This window comes from Heloderma suspectum, chromosome 5 (genome assembly GCF_057233095.1).
Source record: "Heloderma suspectum isolate Gila_16-S chromosome 5, 16-S_ref, whole genome shotgun sequence".
NCBI classification, from domain to species: Eukaryota; Metazoa; Chordata; class Lepidosauria; order Squamata; family Helodermatidae; genus Heloderma; species Heloderma suspectum.
Genome location: NC_139462.1, coordinates 184,482,080 through 184,506,684, shown reverse-complemented (window position 1 = coordinate 184,506,684; position 24,605 = coordinate 184,482,080). Strand labels below are relative to the sequence as shown.

At 38.9% G+C, this 24,605-nt stretch overlaps 1 protein-coding gene across 1 annotated transcript in view; it reads left to right on the top strand.

The window, feature by feature from the left end:
* AHR (aryl hydrocarbon receptor) overlaps nt 1-24,364 on the top strand; it is a 70,464-nt gene extending 46,100 nt beyond the window's left edge. Inside the window, exons 4-12 of the mRNA XM_084858636.1 lie at nt 1,085-1,174; nt 2,610-2,733; nt 4,557-4,687; nt 5,953-6,155; nt 6,829-6,938; nt 7,846-7,987; nt 10,379-11,651; nt 21,476-21,667; nt 22,772-24,364. Of these exons, the coding sequence (XP_084714762.1) occupies nt 1,085-1,174; nt 2,610-2,733; nt 4,557-4,687; nt 5,953-6,155; nt 6,829-6,938; nt 7,846-7,987; nt 10,379-11,651; nt 21,476-21,628 (2,226 nt within the window). The 3' untranslated portion in view covers nt 21,629-21,667; nt 22,772-24,364. The remainder of the gene's footprint in view (nt 1-1,084; nt 1,175-2,609; nt 2,734-4,556; nt 4,688-5,952; nt 6,156-6,828; nt 6,939-7,845; nt 7,988-10,378; nt 11,652-21,475; nt 21,668-22,771) is intronic.
* The last annotated feature ends 241 nt before the right edge of the window (nt 24,365-24,605 follow it).

Here is a 24,605-nt window from a genome sequence, read left to right as displayed (position 1 = left end):
CTCCCTTATCATGGTCAGTCTACTACATAGCGAAGTTTAAGCCTGCTTCTAAGAGTTCCTTCCCAGGCTGTAGAGCCTCTTGGTCTTTTTGGTTTACTAGGGAGCTGAGGACAATGAAACAGGTTGGGAGACAACTAAAGGACAAGTGGTGAAAGAAAGACTCAATACAAATTCAATTGTATATAAGTTAGGGCTCATTATTAAGTCTGCTCTGTGGTGATGATGAAGAAGCTATACTTTCCACCACCATTACGTCCTTGGACTACACATACAGAAGAAGGAAGTGGTAGAATTTTTGAGATGATGGAAGGGATTGTACCAAATCCATGGTGGGGGATGCCACTTTTGAATTCTCCCCCAATTTTTTTTAAATAGCATAGAAGGAATAAAGATTCTAGCCTAACCTCCCTGCTGTGCTATTTTTCAGTTTGCAATTAATTGTTTCTTGTTTTGTTTTTACGTGAGATCCCACACCAGCACACTGAAGTGGTACAATTTATTCTACCACTTCTGGGCTCCTATCACTTTGTTCTGCTGCATATGTAGACTAGGTCTCAGGCCAGGATGCAAAGGATTGCATGTCCTACATGTACATCAAGATTTTTCAGATCCCCTTTTCTACTGCAGCCCCTCAGACCCCCTCAAAAAGCTGCTTATGAGATCCAGAAGACTTCGCAGAGTGCCATTCAGTATGGTGCAACAGGCTGCACATGGGAAGGAAATTAACCCATCTGCACATTGTGAAAGCACCTTAGCATGTGTAAGGGTTTTGTATGGATCCTAACCTTAATATTAATATAATACTAAGAACTATTAGTACTTATATTCTGTGATGCATTAGGATTCAGTTTGTATAACTGAGTTGTTTGATACCATTGGCATAACAAACGGTGCAGTGCAGCATTGTTCTTGAATATGCTCACTATATTAATTTTCCAAGGCGCTGTTTAAGACCCAGTAGTTAATATTTCAAATAAGTATCTTTTCTCTGTACTTGCTTTACATAATACATCCTGAAATACTCCCTAAAATATGCAGCAGAAATTTGTTTTTTAAGTTAAACCTGTTGCTGTTCTTTCTTCAGGCATTAAATGGCTTTGTACTGGTGGTCACCTCAGATGCTCTCATATTTTATGTGTCTTCTACTATCCAGGATTATTTGGGTTTCCAGCAGGTAAGCACTTTTTCCTCTTTCAAAAAAAAGTGAAAAATTTGAAAGTCTTTATTCTGTTTCATGTAATGAAAGGAAGTTTAACTGTCATGGCTGTTGTGGTGGAATCCTGGAAATCACCACCTCCCTGGGACCAGTGTATCTTAAGGATTGACCCCGCCCATTTGAATCAGCCTGATTGGTTCTTGAAATCATCTATTGAGGCCCAGTACAGTGTTCTCCCATCAGTGCAAATAAGCATGAGGGACAAGTCCTTGTCGATGATGGCACCAAGAGGAACACCCTGCCAAAGGAAGTCTGCCTGGCCCCATTGCTGCTTGCCGTTCTGATGAGCAGCTAAGATATGCCTCTTTCAATTAGCTTTTCCGGGTTGCTTTTTGAAATCAAGTTTTCTGAATGCTGCTGTTTTTATAACTGACTTTGATTTTACTGTTATAACTAAATTGTATGGATTTTATAATAATGTATTAACTTGCTATTAAATTGTTTGCTGCCATTTTATAGTTTTCTAGCAAAGAAAAGTTTCCTTTCTTTTTATAGAAGGAGTGGATAAAAATGTTGAAAATAAATAAACTGAAGTTCTGTTAAGGAATTAGGGATTCTTAAAATAAATATCAGAAACCTGAAAAGTTAGAGTTCTCATTGTGAAAAGGTAAAACAAAGGTGGTTTTAAAATTATCGAAATTCCTACTGTCAATGTGATTTTGAATGGTAGTCTGGTCCCCTTGTTTTGCAAAAAAAGATGACATATTTTATTATTTTTATTCTAAATTGAGCAGTATGAATGCAAAACACACATTTCTATTCAGTGGGTGAAAGAGCTGGCATTGGATCAGTGGGGGCATTTTCTAGTTAGGCTTGAAATATACAAATCAGTTTCAGATCTGTTCTAGATACATGTGACATCTTTTGGGAGGGGGGTATTGCGAGATATTCTGTCCTTGCTTTCACTCCCAGTTGGAACAACAATCTTAAGTATAATTTATTTATTTATTTTATTTATTGCATTTATACCCCGCCTTTCTCCCTCTCGCAAGGAACTCAAGGCGGCTTACATTATCCTCCTCCTCACCGTTGTATCCTCACAACAACAACCCTGTGAGGTAGGTTGGGCTGAGAGTCTGTGACTGGCCCAAAGTCACCCAGTGAGCTTCCATGGCCAAGTGGGGACTAGAACCCGGATCTCCCGGCTCCCAGTCCGTCACTCTCACCACTACACTACACTGGCTCTCAAATTTATAAATTGTTATAAATTGTAACTTGCCATAAAAATAATCTGAAACTTTTAGTAAGATTAACTTTGCTTCCTCAGTAATTGCAAATAAGTTCATAAATTCTACTGAGCTATCTTAATTATATTGAGATGAATTGTAGTATCCATTGTAGCAATCAAATATTACCAGGAATTTTATTTGCTATCATTATTTCTTGGATGTAGTCTGACATTATACACCAGAGTGTGTTTGAATTAATTCATACGGAGGACAGACCAGAATTCCAGCGTCAGCTTCACTGGGCTCTAAATCCTATACAGTCGGCAGATTCTGGACAGATAATACAAGGTGAGAATCTACTAGTAGCAAGTTATGGCATATCTCTGTTGATAAGACATGCCTATCACTAAATGTTTAAACACTTCATACATTACAGGTATCGGGGGGGCACACTATCGTTTTTGCTTCTACCTTCCAATGTGCTTAGGTCTAACAGTGCTGATAATCTGACTGTGCAATGTGTCAGTGTTGGATCTGAGCCCATAGAGTCCCAAAGCAGCTCTGATTCTGAGGAAGAGACATAATCTGTGGGAGAGGAACCTGCTTGTTTTTCAGAGGTGCAGCTGGAAGGAGAGCCTCCTCCTGCTCACATTCCTGGGAGCGACAGTGACCCTGGCATGGAGAGGGAGGGACATCTTGAGCTTCTAGATGTGAGGCGCAGGTATAGAGACAAGCGAGAGGTTGTGGGCGCTGAGAGGAGGCACTCAGCCCGTTTGGCACAACGACAACAGTTGCGCCCCAATGCCCCACGGAAAAGGGGGGAGTTTCCCCTCCTACTCCTTAAGTTCAGAGAGTTGCCACGCTTTCTCCAAACGGAGACCAACTGATCTTCCTGACGCTTAGAATCCCTGGTAGGCTGCTGCTTTGAGTTTTCCACTTAGTCCCAGGCAATTAGCATCTGTAAGCGTCATTAGGTTGAATGGAAATAAAGCCTTGGAAAAGAGCACTTTTGTCTGCGTGTTGATTCTGGCAACTTGAGGATTTCCGAAGGCAGCAGCGGTGCTCCTGACACAATGTCACCATGATGTGGCAAGGAGCACTATACACATAGCCCGTGTGCAGGATGTTTTCCCCACATAGATCCCTTTCCTATGTGATGGACCTAATCTGAATTGCTGATCCACAAAGAAGCTTTGCTAGGCTGGGACATATGGGTACACCTGTGCTACAAATTTTAAATGGATTTAATCTTGTTTAATATCGCAGCTTTCAAGCTGTAGTTTCTTAGAGAGTACTGGGAGGGGAGCATGAATAAAATAATATGTGAAAAGTGTTGCCGCATTTGTTTCCCACAAGAAGATCTTCCCGTGTGTGTTTGTTAAGTCAGCATTAGAATATATTCAAATCCTGGCTCTTTGTTGACTTGCTTGTTGGCTAAAGCAAATTTTCATGGGGTTCATTTTTTGTAGTGACATTTTTGGGAAGCAGAAAGTTGACTATGAAGGAATAATGCTTTCCTAGGAAAAATGCCTTTTACAAAGAAATTGGGAATACTGCTGCTTATCTTCGTAAAATACTTGTCAAGAGTGGAAGAAGGATCTTGCTGGGCATTGCACTTCCAGGCACTGGCTGAAGCAGCCACTTAAAAGGAAGTGATTGGCAGAGTGAAAAGATTGTACTGCAAAGCAGGTGAACTGTTTTGCTACATTCAATTGCCCTCCAGAAGACTGCTGAAATAGAGGAGGGTTTTTTGAAGGGCGCAAACTGTTTTGTAAATGGATTCCAATTTTGGCTTATCCCTACGTTTAGGAAATTATATTTCAGTATGAATAGCATTGAAAGATGAAGAGAACTGTGGAATTCTACGTATGTAGAATTTCTTATGAAATCCATTTTGACACAGAAGCATGGTTTTAATAGAAAAATTTAATGTTTATTACTGCTCACAACATAATCACTTGTGCCTCTTCAGATTAAACAATAAAATGATGTCTTGGAACTTGTTTCACATCTAAACGTTTTCTGTATAAACAATATTTACACTGTATGGCTTAATTACATTTTCTTATCCTAAACAAGAGTGAAAACAGATTTGAGGACTTAGTTATGAAAGAAATTGTTGTAGTAAGAGTAGATGTTTCTCCTAAAAGAGGTCTTAACTTTTTCTACAGGAGATAATGGCTTTTCACAGTCAGCTACATATTATAATCCAGAACAGCTACCTCCAGAGAATTCTTCATTTATGGAACGAAACTTCATCTGTAGATTACGCTGCCTCCTAGATAATTCATCTGGGTTCTTGGTGAGTGCAGAGTTACATCAAGGTCCAGTTCAGACCTAACAAAAAAAAGTTAACCTGACCCATTATCAGAGTGGTCTGTGGTGAGCCTTGGGCTTATACACTCCCCCTGCCACCCCCCCCCATACCTGCCTCTTCCTTTACACGTGAAGGGAGGAAGTTTTTAAAGCTTCCTTTTGCTATTTGGAATAAACTACAGGAAGATGTAGTCTGTTCAAACCATGTTTGCCTTATAATAAACTACCATCTGAAAACATGGTTTGAGCTTGGTTTTTATATAATTGGTTTAAACAAACCATAGTTTCGTGTATTCATATTATGAAACAGGAAACTGCAGTTTTTTCCAAACAGTGAACACAAAACTGAAATTTTCATACCATGCAAGGGCATGGAGGAAAAAAGGGGTAGGGAGCATGTGAGTCTATAGTTCATTCTCATCCCGGTAAACCATGGTTCTTCTTCGTGGTCTCTGTGCATCACACATATGGGCTCTGTGGCTGTGCGGAGCCTCGATTCGGAAAACTTCTATAGCTGAGGAGTTTGGGTGGGAACCCTTCTCCCACCATTCCAGTGTGCATGTCCCTAAGGAGTACCTGATTATTCCCTTGGTTCTCTTTCGACCACCACTGTGGTAGCTTCGTGAGGGGATTCTCTTGAGTCCAGTTCGGTCTGAAAGTGTTTCTTCACTGGAGGTTTTATTCTTTCTATCTTTTTTCTATCAGAGTTTTGTCTGTCTTTACTCTTCACGTTGTTTTTATTTTATTTGTTTTTCGCGATCACCCTTAGGGGTATATGGCCCTTAAGACTCAATTTAGAAAGCGTGTCTGTTGTGGAGCCAAGTTACTGCCATCCAACGGGCATTCTCATTGTCTTTTCTGCCTTGGAGAAGGCCATGTTGTTGAGGTTTGTCCTCACTGCCAAGCCTTTTCGAAGCAGGTGAGGCAAAATTGTTCTGACTGCCTGAAAGCTGTGCTCTGGAGATGTGTGTTGGAAGCTGTTGAGGAGCAGAAAGGTATGGCAGGAACGCCAGCCTCTCCTTCAGACAGTTTGCCTGCCACACAAGAGCCTGCTCCGGTGTTGGGGTTATCATCCTTTCAACATTGTTGCTTTGTACTTAACTTTCTCTTGCATACAAAACAACCATAATTTAAATGCATAATTTGCATATTTGATACCTGAGGAAATTAACTACTTGTAAACTAACAATAAAATGATTGTGTATGTTTAAAATGCAGAATGTGGTTAAAACTAGTTTTCTTCCTCTGAAGGCCATGAATTTTCAAGGGAGATTAAAGTTTCTCCACGGACAGAACAAGAAAGGGAAGGATGGAGCTGCTATATCTCCTCAGCTGGGTTTGTTTGCAGTGGCTACTCCACTTCAGCCCCCATCCATTCTTGAAATACGTACCAAAAACTTTATCTTCAGAACTAAGCACAAGTTGGACTTCACACCTACAGGATGTGATGCAAAGTAAGCGCAGGATTCACAGATGATGGTTGCCTCTGTGTGTGTGTGTGTGTGTGTGTGTGTGTGTGTAAAAGCTGAAATTGCATAGTATATCTTGGAAAAATATGTCTCTGTAGCACTGGACTTCCTATTGAAGTCCAGTTAATTACCCCTGTGAATAATCATAGCTTAATTCATGATCTACCTTCATCTTTCCTGATACATGTGCACACTTCAAAGAACTGATGGTTGATAAAAACCCTAGGTCCCATTTTTAGGAAGCCAGATGTATTTGGATAGAGATGCTTTCTTATTCTTGTATCAGGGTTGTTATCATACAATAGTGTATGCCCTATCCAGATACATCCAGATGTATTTGGATAGAGGTGCTTTCTTACTATTGTATCAGTGTAGTTAGCATATGGTACTGTGCCTTCTAAATGCTCTGAAGTTATGAGTTAAATATTATAATGTAGTGTATCAGTTCAGTTTCCATAATCTTTCTGGAAATTAATTTTTTTTTTGAAGAGCATTTATTTGGCTGTAGTGATTTACTGGATAGTTTTAACTGTTTTCTGCTTGCCTAGTTTTTCTTGTAAATTTTCCTGTTTTAGGATATGATTATTGGATTTTATTGTTTTCCTTTGTTTTGCTGACTTAAGTTGTGGAATGGTGGCATAACAAATATATCTTGCAGAGGACGAATTGTACTGGGTTACACCGAAGCAGAACTCTGCATGAGAGGAACAGGATACCAGTTTATCCACGCAGCTGATATGCTTTATTGTGCTGACAATCATGTCCGAAGTAAGAGCAGTCTTGTGCTGAGCTACTACGCAGAAAAATGTGTGCCAAAATAAATTCTGAAATGTATCCTAAATTAATCTGCCCTTTTTTGTCTAATAAGAGCTTTCCTCTAGATATCCTTCAATTAAACATGTGAGCTTATGTTGGAATAAGCTATATTTTAGTATTCCCATGAGGATTCCTTTAGCTTGAGTCTCTGTGTTCCTGTCACATCCTGCTCTTTGCACTTCCTCTTCTCTGTCTCCCTTGCTGCTAGGTCAGCAGTTTTCTCAGGCAGACTGGCTACTTTTAAGAGATTTTTGGGGGGTCTAAATTTAGAATGTTTTCTGACCTAGATGTATTTGGTTCGTTTTTTATCAGAACCTTTGTTGCTCTGTATACCTTCTGCTGGAAGGGTGTTTTCCTTGAGCTATACAACGTTTTATCAGAGATATTCTGTGCCTTGCCTTTGCTTAGTAAAAGTGTTGTTTTTGCAACTTGCAGTGTCCTGTGTTATTGGAAATAGCTGTCTATTTCAAAACACAGAAGTAAATATTCTGTATTCTTATCCCTTTTAAATACTGCCCCCAAAAATAAATACTGAAAAAGGTGATTGTAACTAAACTATATTGGGGGGGGGGGGGTCAAAGTTATTGGCCTGTTGGGTTCCAAAACTCTTGTGTCTCTTTTCTTAAGAAATATTGTGTTGCTGCTAATATAACACAACAATGCCTGTGATTCTGGAAATTAGCAGGGCGTAAGTTTTGAAGGCCAATAATTTCAACCTCACTGTTTGTGGATTAGACCCTATGTAATATAGCAAATACAATTGATAAGATGTTCTAAGTAAATATGAATGCCAAACTTAATTGGGAAAAATGAAGCCTGTTCTGTCTCTTCTTCCACCACTGCCCCCATTTTATTTTAGTGATAAAGACTGGAGAGAGTGGTATGACTGTGTTTAGACTTCTCACCAAGGAAAATCGATGGGCCTGGGTTCAAGCAAATGCACGCCTGGTTTACAAAAATGGAAGACCAGATTATATCATTGCTACACAGAGACCTATTACGTAAGTAGCCAGCAAGATAAGTCTTGCAGATTCAAACGTTCCAAGTACGATTAGCCAGGAAAATAGTGATATAGCCATAGATCATCCCAGTAGCATTATCTTACTGGAAAAGAAATGAATATATAGCAAACAACACTTACTAGCAAATTTATCGTGAGGTGAAAACTCCTGTGTACTCCCTCTTCCCATCTCCCATCCCAATGAAAGAGGCAAAGACCTTCTTAGGTGCATATATGAAGCTTGTGCTAGCCCAGTGGAATTGTTTACTTTAGTCTTGGAAATATAAATGCCTTCAGCACTGCTCGATTCGAAAAGCTGTTTGCCATGTAGTATGGAAAGTTGCTGCTGAACCAAAACATTTGAAGCCCCTCAGGGTGCGTAGAACTATCTTCACATTTCTTGGATCCTGGCCTAAACTAAAGTAAATACAATAAATATAAATATTCTGTAACATGTTTCCATTACTGAAAGTACTCATGCTTTAGTAGTCCTTACTCTTGACTACTAATCACATCGTAGAAGATTCATCACATCAAGCATGCAACTTGCAGACGTGTAAATTTTGCATATGCATCTCATCATGGCTGCAATCTTTTAAAAGTTTTTTTCCTCTTCCAAATGAATGCAAATATACTTTCCTGCCATTCATTTACAGGGTTTTTTTTTTCTGAAATTTATTTTTTATTTTTCTGAAATTTATTTTTTCTGAAATGTATTTTTGAAATTTATTTAGTATGTATTTAATCTTTACCCTGCCTTTCCTCCAAGGAAAATGGGCTGAATTCAGTATTGGCAAAACACTCATATGGACAAGGGGAGAATCTGTGGCAGATTGCTGGGCTTCCACTGGCCAGTGCAAAAAGTGGGGTGGGGGGTTTCTTGAGTTTTGCTTTCCCCCTCACTGGTCTGTCGTTGTCTTTTCTCCCCCATTGATTCCAGTGGAGTTGCGGCTGGGGATGGGGGGCAAATTACAGCAACTTGAGGGCTGTTCCCTTATCTGGGAACAAGGGCAGATTTAAAGTCTCTCCAGTCTTTCCCTGACATGACCCCAGAATGCCCCCTTTTGGCTCTTACCATTATCAGGGCAGCCACAGTGGCAGAACCTTCTACCACCAATCCAGGAAAGACTTCCACGGCGGGCCTCCCTCTCCACATGTAGATCTCTCTCTCTTTCTCTCGCTCTTGCTCTCTTTCTCTCAGGGGGGAGGTCTCAGTATCTTATGGCCCCTGCAGTGATCTCCTAGGGACCATTGGATTACACCCTGAATTGTGTTAATCCTTCCAAAAAATGATTGCTTCAAATTTTCCATGTTTCCATATCTTCTTGTACTTTTTTTAAATAAATGGTTGAGGGTTATTCTTAAATAGTTCCTTGTCCTGATTCAGCATAATTCTAAATATCTTAGTCCATTTGATTTCATATAGCCAATTGTTTACAGAATATCTTCTTTACCTGCATTAAAATGCATGCTCGCAGTTATCCAAATTTATTTTGTATCTGGTTATACATTCATGTATATTAATTAAAAGTTTTAATGCATGGCTGGGATCTTTTCATTTTCATGTTGCATGATTTGAACGCCAGTTATAATTGCAATATTATGCGCACTCACCTGGGATAAGCCTGTTGAACACAGTGGAACATATTTCTGAGTAAACGTGCATAGGATTATGCTGCATATTTACTATCTCTAAAGTGAGGTGAAAACAGGTTTCTGAACATCAGTCACAAAAATACAGGAGACAGATAGATAGATAGATAGATAGATAGATAGATAGATAGATAGATCGATCCCCTAGTAGCTTATAGTTGGAATATAAAATTATGTATTTAGATCTTAAGTTAACTCTGGTCAGAATCCAAAGAGCTATTTTTGGTACTCCCAAGTGGTGAATGTGCCCTGTCCATTTCCCCCCCTTTTGTATGGCAAACCTTCCTTGCCATAAAGCACACTGGTTATGAACTTGGTCGTGATTTCAAAAGAGCTTCACCATGTGGCATTAGAGGAAGAGGGGCTGCCATTAAAAGAAAAAGCAAATTCAGACTTCTCTTGGGCATATGTAAACTGTCATACAGTTTATTTGGATCGAGGCTAATATGTGAACTACATATGCTTTATCCTTCCAACCTACTATTTAACTAGTGTTTGCTTCTTATATCTGCACAGTTGTAGTGCTTTGTTGTATTGCACTATGATGCCCCGTCCCACACAATCTAGATACAGCTAAATCTGTTACTTTGAAAGCCCTAGCTGGTTTTCCCCATTACTGCTTTCCATGTTTGTTCAGGTACTTGCAGTAGTCCATTACAGCATTAAAATCAAACATGGCTGTTTTTCTGCACTGCAGTTACTACAGTTAACTTTATGCTTTTCGTATTTTTCAATTCAGAGATGAAGAAGGGGCAGAGCACTTACGGAAGCGAAACATGAAGCTGCCCTTCATGTTTGCTACGGGTGAGGCTGTCTTATATGAAGTGGCATTTCTTCTGCCTGGCTTAATGGATTCTTCTCAGGCAAAGGTTAAAAGTGGCATTGGAAAAGGAGCTGCTTCTAAGGCTACACTGCGCAAAGAATCCGTTGATCCCAGTTCGCTTTTGGGTGCAATGTTACAGCAGGACGAATCTGTGTATCTCTGCCCACCTGCTTCAGATAAAATCTCCTTTGAAAGGAACCTTTTTGCGGACAACAGGGATGAATTGGGCAATGTAATGGCCAATGATTGGCAGGATAATATTTTACCAGTGGGGAATAACAGCATCCTCAAACAAGAGCAGACAGAGTGTCCCCAGGAAAGTAACCTGATGCTTCCTGAAGACAGTGTGGGGCTTTTTCAGGATAACAAAAACAGTGAACTGTACAACATCATGAAAACTCTAGGTGTTGACTTTGAAGACATAAAATGTTTTCAGCAGGATGAAGAGTTTTTTAAAAACGAACTTTCTGGTGTGGATGACATTAGAGACATTGACATAACTGATGAAATCTTGACCTATGTCCAGGAATCCTTAAATAAGACTGATCTCTTGTATTCGGGTTGCCAGCAGCAGCAACCCGTGGTTCAGAATTCTACCTGTTCAATGCAGCAGCACTTGGAGCAGCAGCAACTTGACCAACAGCAGAAACAAACAGTGGTTGAACAGCATCAGCATCACCAACAGCTGTGTCAGAAGATGAGGCACATGCAGGTCAATGGGATGTTCACAAACTGGAACTCTGTCAGCAGCATACCCCTTAACCCTGCACAGCAACAGACGCAGCCGTACGTCTTTTCCGGCATGCAAGAAATAACTCAGGAGTTCCCTTACAAATCTGAAGCCAATACAGCAACATATGCATGTAGGCCGGAGTTCATTCCTTACACGCAGCCCACCAGCATAGTGTCACAGCTTTCAGATTTTACACAGATAGACTTTCCAGTAGGAAGTTTTGAACAATCAGCCTATTCGGGTTCTTCTGGCTTGGAGGATCTTCTCAGTTGTTTGCAGCAGGTTCCCGAAAGTCAGACTTGTGGAATAAACTCTCAGCAAGTTATAGTAACACCTCAGACGTGTTATGCCGGTGCTGTATCAATGTACCAGTGTGTATCTGAAACTCAACCAAACTGTACGGAGCCAGTACAATATAATCCTGTGGTATCGGGACAACAAGCATTGCTAAACAAGGTATGGAACTTAAACTTGAAATAATATTTTGACCGTTTTGACTTGGGAATACCCACTGGCTGTGTTTTCCTGTAACAATAAACCAGAATTCTAGTTTATTGTTCACAAGCAATGTGCTAGCACATGCTGCCTAATTGCTCACCCTTGGTTTGTGGTGAGTCTCTAATAAACTAACCAGAGACTCACCAGGAAGCAAAATCTTAGCATGATATCCAAACCAGGATTCCTGGTTTTCTAATCCCCTAACAAGTCAGGATTTGTTCTTGGTTTCCAATTTCTGGCTTGTTTGGGAGTAATAAGCCAGGAGTCCCAGTTTGGATGTCATCCTAAGCTTTTGCTTCCTGGTTAGTTTTTTATTAGTTTAGCCACTTCTCTGGCAGGAGGAGCCAAGCAGAAGCGATTGGACAGCATGCGCCAAGTAACATGTGAACAAGGCTGTTGTGTCAATGCTCCAAGGGTCTCTAGCTAACCATTTAAAATCTTAATCTGTGTTGTACAGATAAACCGTCCATGTAACTGGTTCAGGCTAATCTGTACTTGGAGATTTTACTTCCCCTTATACAATTGTAAGTTCCTCTACTTCTGGGGTTATTTGGTGGACCGTTCTGAAAAAATGTAGTTAAATGGGGAACATGAAGTTCATTCTTTCTCATGGAATTCTCTTCCTCTGATGTCATGGTCTTTGTTTATATCCTTGTTAGATACAGGGTTCTCCTACATCTATGTGTGATATCTCTATACCTCCCCACTTAGGCAGCTGATGGTTCTGGTGGCTGAGCAATTCCATAGTACTTGAGGATTTTATTTTATTATTTAGTTTTGACCTCCTTGGAATCCGTCTTCGAGGCTATGGCATCCCTTAGTTATACTTGGTACGACTGACATTATTTTTTGTTTTGGGGAAACTGAAATTCAACATTCTGAGAGACACTTCTCAAGTTCCAAGACTGATGGAAGTTGTAGGTGCTAGGAACAGGCTTGTATAGACATTATCAATTGGTATACAGTGATTTTTTTTATACAGATTGTGACCTAACATTTAACTATGAACAGAAAATAAATTTATGGCATGATAAGAAATACAAGTATTGAATTATTTGCTTATGCAGGATAAGGGTATCAGTGGCTACTAGTCATAATAGCTATATATTGCCACCATTAACAGAGGGGGTGTACCTCTGTATACCAGTTGCTGGGGAAAATGAGCAGGTGGGTGCTTTCGCACTCATGTTCTACTTGTGGGCCTCCTACAGGTAGCTGGTTGTCCACAGTATGAACAAAATGCCGGACGAGATAGGGCCTGTTTATCTGATATGCCTGTGGTCTGGTCCAGTGTGGTTCTGATATTCTTACGCTTCTTAAGAACAAACTTAATTTTGATAAATTGCTTTATATTGCTTAATATTAATTTTAAAAGTAGTGAAGAATGCATTGGCAAGTGAGAAGTTGAAATGCTATGTACAATAGATCATTTAAGTATTCGCATTATCAACTTCCTTAATGCTGTCAAATTAGTTTCAAAGTCATGCCGAACAATGTGTTCAAGAATACATTTGTGTGCAGAAGGACAACCTTCGTCCAGTTATCAGTTTCCCATATGGCAGCTGCTCTCTGCTTATGGCACTCTGCCATATTGGTTTATTTGTAAGAGTTAATCTTGCCTGAAGACTGGGCTTGGATCTTATGACCTTTAGACCATTTTAGTCTCCATAATTCCAATAAAATTTCTATTCAGCACACAAAAGAAATGAACCATATTTTATATGGTTTTGAAGAAGGTTTATTATATGCTGTAGATGCATGAGAAAAAGCAGAATACTGAAATATTAGCAGCTCACTGTCTTTAAAACTGCATGTTTAACTTTTAGTGCAGTTTTGCATGGTTAGAACTGTAGTCCATTTTGGTAATGTTTGACAGTTTTTTGTCATTGTTTGAAATGCAACTGAGGTTGCCTTTAAGCTATGATATTTCTCAATTTCAGTAGCTCTAAGTCAGCCAGCTTGAAACCCGACTTAACTATGCATTGCTGTGTTAACATGAATGCAGTTTTTCACATCAGGTAGCCTGTATTCTGAGATCCTGTAAAGAACCCACAACTTTTTTTCATCTGCACTCTGTTCCATAAGTTGATAGTTATCCTCAGTGGTATCATAGAAGAATAGTTCTTAACAAAAACCTTCATTCCAGGTTGGTTTAGTAATCCAAACAGACTTCATAATAAGTATAGATACTTCCCTTCCTTTAGACACTTGCCAGACTCCTAGAATCTCTGAAGTATTGTTGGATATTTTGGAAGGTTGGAGTAAGCTAGGAAAAATTGAGTGTGGGAGGAGATATTTTTCATAGAATGTAGTATATAATGTACTGATCTGCTTGAGTTGATCTACAAATCTCATAGGTTCTTTGCTCAGTTTGTTGTTCTCTGCCCAGTCCCTTGCATCCAAATTATCTTAGTGTTCCGTGTCATATTCTTGGACTTGTCACAATCATCCTGCTAGTTTACTTTTTATAGTTGATATCATTTCATATCCTGTAGCTATGCCATCTAGATCAGTTTCTCAAACACAGTATCCATCACTGCATACAACTCCTTGTCAGAATTCCATGACTCTCCACTAAGACCTCTCTGTTGAGCATACTCTCCTTGCTGTTCCTTTACCCTAGGAAACAAAAAGTATTGAGCTCTGAAAAGGAACATCTCTTTAAAAGCTATGGTGGATGTGCATGTATAATGGATGTAGTAAACATTATAAGCACTGTCCAGTTAATGGAGATTCTCATGGGCTCAAAATATTTTCCTCTTCCATTTACCTGGAACATGAGTAACATGTATCTAGGCAAGAGAGAGGGCTGGATAGAGAGGGCTGGATAGAGATGTGGGAGAGCTCAGTCTGTACACACAGCATAGGGAAGGCAGAAAACAGGGCAGTCCTCTGATTACCTCTGATCCTGTCACGTTCCTTCAACCTCTCCCTTTGCAGTCAAGACACTCCAAGAAACAAGACTTCAGGCCAACACTACTTTATTAGTAAATGACTAGCTTCTTTACAAATGCAGATTCTAGGAAACTCTCAGACTGCATAGAACCAGCTAATCCACACATCTACGAATATCAATAGAGGATATGAAGTGGAAGTTAGAGAGGTTGCCAGCAGTCTGGGCATGACCTTCACGGCCAGACTAGCTTCACAGGGATGCCCCTCCCTTATGAGGGCTCCTTCCTACATTGGCTTCCACAGGTGGCCAACCTGGCGGAGTGTCTGAGCCCTGTCCCTAACTTTTCCCGCTTCTCTCTGCGACGAACCTCAAGTCACACCCCTTGCTCTCCTCCTCCCAAGCTCTAGTTCTCATGGTGGAGGAATGGGGGAGCAGTTCAGCCTGGGCCATCTGTGCGTTCTTGGGAAGAAAATCTCAGCGTATCTGGGCTCACTAGGGAGGGTGCCTCCCTCTGTTCTTGCTTTTCCCATTCCATATCTGAGCTGTGATTCCAAATCTGAGCTGCCAGTCATCTCCACATGCGACCCAGCCCTATCACTGAATATAGCCATCGTAACAATGGCCAGGTTTGCACAAAATACATTTCTAGTATAGCACTGTTAATATAAAACGTAACCTTAATATTACAATACAGTGTGTTCAGTGGGGCTTAATACCAGGTAAGTGGGTATAAGATTGTAGCCTAAATATACCAGCATAAACTGAGTAGATGTCACATACGTTTTATCTAGAAGCCAATTGAGAGAAGTTTAGTTTTCCTTTTCCTAAAATGCTGTGTTCTAAATATGTAGAGAATTGTTTCTTATTCTCTCGGGGTTACATACATTTGGTAACTATGCTTGTAACCTATACTTAGGCGATGTATTGTATCTTTATGGTAATTGCTTCAGGTGTGTGTTTTCTATATTTTGATATTGAACAGAATTCTAGTATTGCATTGTCTTTCCACTTAGGAGGCCTGTATTTCAAACACTGCAATAGATCATGCAAGCCTTTATTAAAACTTACTGTATGGTTGTAGGATTTATATATCTTGCTGAAAAGGTTAATGACTTAGAATACAATGGAAATGCTTTGGCATACTTTAGAGAGTATAATTGTACATCAGTTGGCTGCACTCTTCTTGGCTCTAGTGTGTGCTACGGATTCTTTAGATAATAGGGTTGGAAAGGCCCTCTGGGCTATCCAAGTCAATTCTTTAAGTCTAAGAATATATTAAAATGCTGCACTACTTGTAAATACTTGAAGGTGTTTGTCATTGTTCATCTGCCTCTGATGCCTGCATCTAGTATTATACATCCTTTTAGTAAAATTCTTGAGATGATTCATATCTCGCCTAAAATTGCATTGCAGAACATATTTAATAGAGTTTGTTCTATGTATTTGTTAGGATATGGACATTTATAACTGTTTTGAGGACACTAAAGTATATTTACTGATGTTCATTTTAAGCAGAGATCTTCTCAGGCCTTGGAGACTTTCCCTTTTTGGCCTGAAATGAACTTGGAAAAAGCCTTTAGAGTAGGAGTCCAATGAAACGAGTGAAATGAACGATTCAGGCAAGAGCTGGTGGAAATTCAGTTATATAAACAGTAGAAAGATTTTTAAAAGTTAGACTTGTTGTGAAGTCAAATATAAAATTTCATTCTTGACCTGATAAGGTGCAGTGCAAAAGGAAATTTTACATGTATAGCCAGGATAGATAGTGGAAGATGTGCTCTATTTTCCAAAGACCTTGGTTTGGTTATTATAAATTTTCTCTATTACTGACACCAGTTGTCAAAACGGGAAAAAAGCAGTTTGCTCTCCAAAATGCTAGGCTATAAGGAGGTTGCAGCCGTTCATCATGTTATATAGAGAGCCAGTGAGGTACAGTGGTTAGAGTTTTAGACTGGAGCTCAGAAAATTCATGTTCTAGTCCCCACTCAGCCATGAAGCTCACTGGGTGACTCTGGGCCAGTCACAGACTTTCAGCCTAACTTACCTCACAGGGTTGTTGTGAGGATAAAATAGAGAGGAGGAAGACTATATAAGCCATTTCTGTTCCTTGCAAGAGGAAAAAAGATGGCCTATAAATGCAATAATAAATAAATATAACTAAGCCTGGATTACATTAAAAACGTACGTTCTATTATGTGATCTTTCAGTATAGTTTTGTTGCTGAAGCACTCCTGAAATCAGAAGGCGTAATAGTTTCAGGAACATCATTTTTGCTGATGTTGCATATGGTAGAGCTTGATACTAGAAAATATTGATTAGAAAATCAATATTATAAAATTTGGATTTTAGATTCAAAATTTGAAAAAGTGATAATTGCTACATCTTTAAAAGATGTTTTCCTGAGCCAGTGAGGTGGAATTAGAGCAAAAGCCAAGGTGTACTAAATACCAGTGAGTGTCTGCTACTATTTGGGATCAAATGGAAAATACTTTGAGACTATTTAGCTGTATTTTTGCCGAAGATTCAAAGCCAAAATCCATAAATGATAATTTGAGAAGACATTTTAAAGAGCAAATTCATCATTAGGAATGGAATGGAGTAGCTGAAAACCTGAATAGAACTATCCCACACTACAACATTTTGTTGCAGGATCCCACGTATTCCTTCTAATAAAGGACTTTGGGGATCTTGTACCTCTATCAGTTTTTCAGGAACACTCTTGAATGAAATGAGTGGTTTCTGCATACTCAGGTGAATCCTCAGGTACACAAAGTATAGTTGTTATTTTTAAAAAAGTTAATCCAAAAAGCAGCCCACTTAAAAAATGGTGAACGTGGTCAGTGGCCTGTATGAGCCATGGAATATTGAAGGTGTTAGTTAAGTGGGGAAAAACAGCTTATTGTATCTTGGAAAGGGGGGATGAATTTGAGGCTTGCATGCCCCAGCCCTAACTCCCTTCCAGTTGCAGTACACTATGAGCTTTTAAGGGCTCTGACCAGTGGCATTGGGAGAGAAAGCCTACTAGGGCCCGGGGCCTGGATGGTTCCTGTGGTGACCCGGATCTCTTGGGCTAGGTGCCACAGATAAGTGACGGTGACTTACTACCTCCTCCGTGGAGTTGCGTTTTCCTCAGTTTGTGTTTTGTTTTGTTTTTCCTTTCACGGAGCTGGAGAGGCTGGGGCAGGGGTTGGAGAAAAGAGTCCTCAAGGTGTTTGAAACTGATTAATGTATTAATTGGGGCTCTCTGATTGGCTGCCATCTGGCCAATCAATGGCTACCACCACTACAGAATGATATTTTAAATATTGCAAAGCATGTGCAACAGAACAGTTCCTGCACAGATTACAACAGGAGCAGGTTAGTCCCTGGTGACGTTTGTTTAAAAAGGTGGTTTATTTGGGACTTCCATCTTGCTCAGATTGTCTTGTGCTTGTGTGTGTACACAAGAGAGGGAGAGCAGCAGGCAGCTGCAGTGTAGCCACCCAGGCTATGCAGCACCTCTCCAAGCCCCAAGGGTATATAGAGGTTTTGGGGGATAAAAGAAGGCATAAAGCCTCTCCAAGCCCTGGGTGTGTAGTGAAGTTGGTGGGGAGGGTGAAAGAAAGCATGAGGCACAGTTCCCACTTTCCCTCACCACCACTTCTCCAAGCCCTGGTTCCCATTTCCCTTGCAGCCTCTCCAAGCCCCAGCCTGGGGGGTTTAGCAAGGCTTGTTGGGTGGGGTGGGGGGAGAAGGAAGGCATGAGGTGCAGTTCCTGCTTTCTCTCACTGCTGCCTCTCCAAGCTCAGCCTGGAGGGGGGATGGTAGCAAGGCTTGGGAAAGGCCAAAGGAAGGTGCTTTTCCTCATTGGCACCACCTTTCCAAGTCCTAAATACAAGTTTTTGTGGGGGAAGCACAAGGCAGGTGCTTCCCTGATTCCACTTTCCCTCCCACCCAGGTCGGACAGGGAGGTTTGGGATGCAGGGGAGAAGGAGGAGAAAAGGCAGTCTTCCTGCCCGTCATCCTGCCAGTGTCAGGATACATCCTCCCGTAGTCCCAGGTGTTGCTTCCTCCCTGCTATTGAGATAGCTGGTGCTCAAGCACTGGCAGGGAGAGCTATGAACTATACTTTTAAAATTTAAAAATATAAACTATACTTTTAAATAAACTATACTTTTAAAATTTAATATACCAAACATGATAAATTTTATGATTAATCCAACTTATACATAATATATTATGTATAATATAACCAAGTATACATAATATGTTTTAGGTTATACATAATATATTTTAGGTTCCTAGTTTATGTCTGACCATTCAGCAAGTAGTCCCTGAAACATCTGAATCATCCTAGAAGTCAGAGGAAGCAAGAAGAACTGGAGGCAGAAGAAGACAAATTTAGAAACACGGGGCTCTGAAGAACAAAACCCAAACTGTCAAGAATGTACATTTTCTTCCATATTATGATATGGTGACTCTATTCACATGTTGGGAAACTGAGCATGACTTGGAGCATCCCAAAATGTCTTTAAGTAAAGGATATATTGAATGAACTTTAATAAGAAATGGAAGAAATAACTAAGCTGAGAATCTCACATAGAGGATTTATAAATATTTTCCCCCATGGCTTCATTATTTCCAGATATTTTAGATCTCTAGTAAGACTTTCTGTAAAAGTGTTCTTATTACATAGTTTTTAGAAATGATTTGGTGGGGAGTAAAGGCTTGGTAACAATATATAGCACTTTGTAACAAAACAAATTATTATTATTATTACTATCTTAAATTCTAAAAAAAATATTTCGTAATCTAAAGCTGTTCAGTTTTGCTGATTTTTTGCAGGGGGACAGACAAAAATGATCCTTGGAAAAAGGGGGGGAAACTGGGGTGTTTTTTTTCAAATTTTTCTGGGGGTTTTCCAGGCCTTCACATCTCTAGGTATGGCTCTTACAGAGGTCAAGAATGATGCAGGTATTTCAGCTAAATGGGGATGGGGTGCAGGAGGAAGAATGGGTTAAGTGTGAAAGCCAGATAACAGCATTGCTGGTTGTAAGCTGTTTGAAGAGTAGATGTTTTGGGACATAGTTTCCCACAAATGAGAAGGGTATCATCCACTGCCAAAGTAAAAAAAATTTCAGGCTGCATATATGTTTGTGTATGTTTCACTTACACTTACGCTCCGGGAGAGAGCGCAGGACAGGAAGGCCTGGCGTGCTATGGTCCATGGGGTCACGAAGAGTCGGACACGACTGAACGACTGAACAGCAACAGCATGTTTCACTTATCAGATTGTAAAGAATATATGTAAAATATTAGTATTTTCCTCAAAGGTATTAATTTTGATTATATTATATTACAGTATGACAGGATACATTTTGCTCTAGAAAACATATTTGAGAATTGCTGAAATGCATACTGTCAAGACTAATGAAACCCTTCCAGAACTCTTATTTGACTTTGTCTATGTGATGTAGTATCGCTTCTGGATGAGTGATTTCCCTAAAGTCAGACGAAGTACAGGTTGCTTTCATAAAGTTAACAAAATATGCATCCATAGAAGAACTATATAAATCTGTGAAAGATGGTATGACGCTTTCAGTGTAGAACAAATTTTAAAAGTTTATGTAAGAGCCAGATTATTTATTTTTGTCATAAGGTGTTATAGGCCATTTATCATTTCTACAGAAAAATAAACATCCTGGATTTTTACATTAGGGTTAGATTAAAAAATAAAAATAAAAGACAACTGCTTATAAAACCCTTGAAGACAGATAAAGTTCAAATATAACTTGACAAATATACAATGTATATAGCTGGATGATTTCAGTATGATAAGGAGGGTATTCTGTCTTCCATTCCAAAACTGTATTTGCAAATATCGGCCAATACAATGCAAGGTTCATTGAATTTCAGTCTTACAAGTAGTTCTGTGAACCCAAGAGACATTTATTTTTAAAAACTTTTTCTCAAACAGCAAACACATGGCAAATTGCTTTTGAAAGTGAATGGTGTTTCAACTGAACTTTGTGAAATGCCATGGAGGCCTAGCGATTCAAAGAAGAATAAGTCAGAATTCCAAGCAAGACCCTTGTGTGAGCCCAAGCAGCACTGTGGATACTATAATCTGGTATTATAGGCCTAAGCCTATAATACCAGAAAAAGTCTGTCCTTGGTAGTTAGAGATTCTGTCTCTTGAAGCATACATACCGCATAGGCTGTGGAGTTTTCTGAATAGCGTCACTAGGGAGAGATTTATATATTAGGGCTAGGTTCAGAATGCCCATTCATGATCTCCGTGTGGCTGGAGTTTTTCAGCCTCCCCTCTTAAGTGGCAGTTCTCTGAGCTTCCCCCAAAATGAAGGTGGTTAGAGGCTTTTAAGCAGAGGCCGGGTAGGCACACATCATGGATTCTGTGGCGCTATATATATATCAACAGGGGTTTGGACTGGAAAACCTTTGAGGTCTGATGCTGTGAAATCCCTCTAGAATGGTTTTCCAGGAGATGGAAAGAGCTGTTGGTAAAAGGCAAAACTGGCAGACACCAAGTGAATTGGCATGGGCTGCTTTGGTTCTAGCCCATCAATCTAATGCCTAACTCTATTGCTCTTTCATGCATACTTCTCACTCTATTTTTCTAGATTCTGTTATATGTTCCCCTGGAATAACCGGTAATTGGTGTGGACTAAGTTATTTTCATTTAGTTCACAATGAAATCAGTGGGACTGTGATTAGTGATTAACTTCACATTGACTTCAGTGGGTCCTAATTGCAACTAACTTTCTGCTTAAGTAGTGAAATGAACTTTGCTGCATGTAAAATCAATTGTTTACTTTATACATGGATTTGGTTTAGTGTTAAGAAGGAAGCAGTTCCTGTTTAATAAGCATTTACATTTTGTTTCCAGTTCCAGAATAATTTTAATGGAGGAAACCTGAATGATGCATATCCACCACAATTAGATGTTGTCAACACCCAACCTGGAACACATCTTCAGCCCCTTCATCATCCAACAGAATCCAGATCTTTCTCTGATTTGGCATCCAGTGGTTTTATGTAATTCAACACTAATGTCCTGTGGAGAATTGGATCAGGACTGGTATTATTAAATGGAGATTGAAAACCAGATGTGGTTGCACCTAATATGCATGCATATAGGATTTTTCCTCCAAAACCTGATATGTATAGGTGGAAGTTGGAGCTGTTATCATGGCCTAAAAGTGTGCATGTGTAATTTTCAGTCAGTGAAAATTTGCACTGTTGCAATTATTACTGCATCACATTGTAGAACATAAGATAAGGCAAATGGTTTTATTGTTTAGAAAATAAAATGGGCACTTTGACAATATTTTTTGGAATGGCATAAGAAAGTTTTTCTTAGATTATTTTAGGCTTTCTTTAAGCCAGTGTTCTAAGCATAGGAGCAAGTGAAGCACTCAGTTTTATTGCATACTTGCATCTCTCCTTCAGTTGCTTTATTTAGTATTTTTCAATTTGTCCTTTTGCTTTACATTTAAGGTTGTGGCACTTTAGTAGAAGGTTTGATACAAGGATTTGATATGCAATTCTAGGTTTTGTACAAGCAAATCCTCTGCATTTCTCCTTTACAGTTAGCCTTAAGTGCCTCACAACATAACTACCTTAATTCTGAAAGGAGCTGGTATGAAAAAGAAACATTCACTATAAAAACTAGATATCCCTACTCTGTGACTATTCAATAGTTGCTTTGATTTGTTTTTAAAAGCTAGAGACCTATAACTTGTATATTCCTTCTCTATTAAATGTAATACAGTTTTTCTTTAATATTTCAGATGGTTCTGCATGTCCTGAGTTTTTACTTTGTTGAAGACTAAGATTTTTGGCTTTGTGTTCTGTTGATTTTCTGCATATTTCAGACAGAGCAGGGTAAAAACAGGCATATTGCAGGATACATTTGTCGTCTCGTGATTAATTCTGAGTTTCAAGTACTGAAGAAAAAAACATGTGCCTTATCTTGTGTTACAACACTTGTTGAATGGTCTTTTTGAAAAGTACAAGGCTGCTCTATGCAAATACTTCCATTTAAAATGGTTCCGGAGAGAGGTTAATTTTAAAAGCTAGTAGAAAGCATTGTCTCAGTAGTAGATAATACTAAAGTTTACTTTTTAAAAATTTCTCTGCTGAGGGTCAAATTTGATTGGCTGCTGTTTTTCAACTGTTTCAGTAGGGAGAGGATCTGCTGATATTGAATATCCCTGATGATTGCACTCTGAAGGAAAAAGCTATCTTTCTATGTATGTAAGTTCACTTTAAATGTCTTTGTTCAAGAGATGAAACTGAAAATTTATTTTAGTTCAAATACAGGTAAATTATCCTTGTAATAAAAAGGATATTTTAAACTTTGTTTTTAAAAATGGAAAACATTGTACTGGATTTTTATCTTAAGATTTTTAGAACTGTAGACACCGATGTTTGGTGTATCATAGTAGTTTAAATGGGGGAGGGAGGGGATATGTACATGTTCAAACAACTGAATTCCCATTATATGCTGTATAAATATGTAATAAGCACCATTTAATGTCTTCGTAAAATATTTTAAGCAATTTAATTTTAAAGTGTTATAACATATTATTCAAATGTGTATTACGTACATACATACATACATATAATGTAAATATCAGTATAGACTCTTTTTTAAAAAAGAAAATAAATAAACCAACTCCCTCCAGGATGGTGTTCAGATTTTTGATGAAAGTGCAGTTTCAGTCAAGTTTTTTTTAATAACTTAAAAACAACAAGGAATGTTTGGTGGGCATGGTTCTATAAGTAGTGGGAAATGGCTATTGAAAGCTAAGTTTTTAAAATAAAAATTTGAAGTATAATAAAGAATTTCTTCCCCAAATTGTGTAATTTTGTCCTCTGGAAAAGATGGTGAGCAGTTTCTAGAATTTTGAATTTCGGTTCTAGCAGTGCTTTTAAAAAGCATTACAAAGGAAATACCTTTTGATTACATAGTATGTTTCAATAATAGTTGTAAAGAAGTGTAATTGTTTGAGCCATAATGTCCTTTAAAGTATTGGGGACTTTATATTGGCCATCACTAAATGTATTTGGTTTGTAATAACTCGATTCTGAATCTTTCATGTGATCTTGTTTCCAAACTGTTCCTGTAGTATTCTGTTTTAAACCAGTATCTGATTATTATTTTTATAAGAGTGATGTTGACAATCAATAGCTGTACTGATTGAACGTAAAGGTTCAAAGGGATAGTGTAACTTTTTTTAGACAAAGAAAAGAAGAAAAACACAACCCCACAACAAATAAAGACTTGTGTATCATATCACTTCTGCTAAACCAAATATTGTCCCATCACTAAGTGCCAAGGATGCTTTGCAACTGGTGTACTGCCTTATTGTAAGCTAGTTAATTCTGTTATGCATAATATCAGTTTGTTTTCTACATTAGCTGTGCCTATATACAACAAACCTGTGTATTTGGTGGTGCACTGTTGATCTACACCAAACTGTTCTCCTCAAAAGTGATGGATTTCTGACTTTATTATACCCCTCACCCTCCACTTACCCCACACCATCCCAAATCCAAGCAAATTACTGCATAGTTTTAATCAGTATTACTACCCATTTTTGTAGATTGTCTTAGCTTTTCTGTCTCTTCCTGTCCCCCATCCCCCTTTTTGTCATTTGTGTTTTATTTCATGCAATTAATTTCTTGTGTGTTAGGGTATAATTTTATAGTGCATTTAATGAGCTTCAGTAAAACTTGTAAAGCATAATATATGGTAATAAAATATCACCTGAATAGAGATGATAACGTAATTTATTTCACAGCACACCGTACCTGACTTATTATTATTAAAGGAAAATACAGATACATGGTACTATATCACATAACTTTTGTTTCCTGAAATGCACTCTACTTCAGAACTTGGGAGTGTGGACATACCGCTTTCCTTCACAAGATTCAACATTGCTAAATGCTAAATCCTGCCGCCCGCCTGCCATCTGTTGCGTATTCCTTCAGATCACCTCATCTGTAGC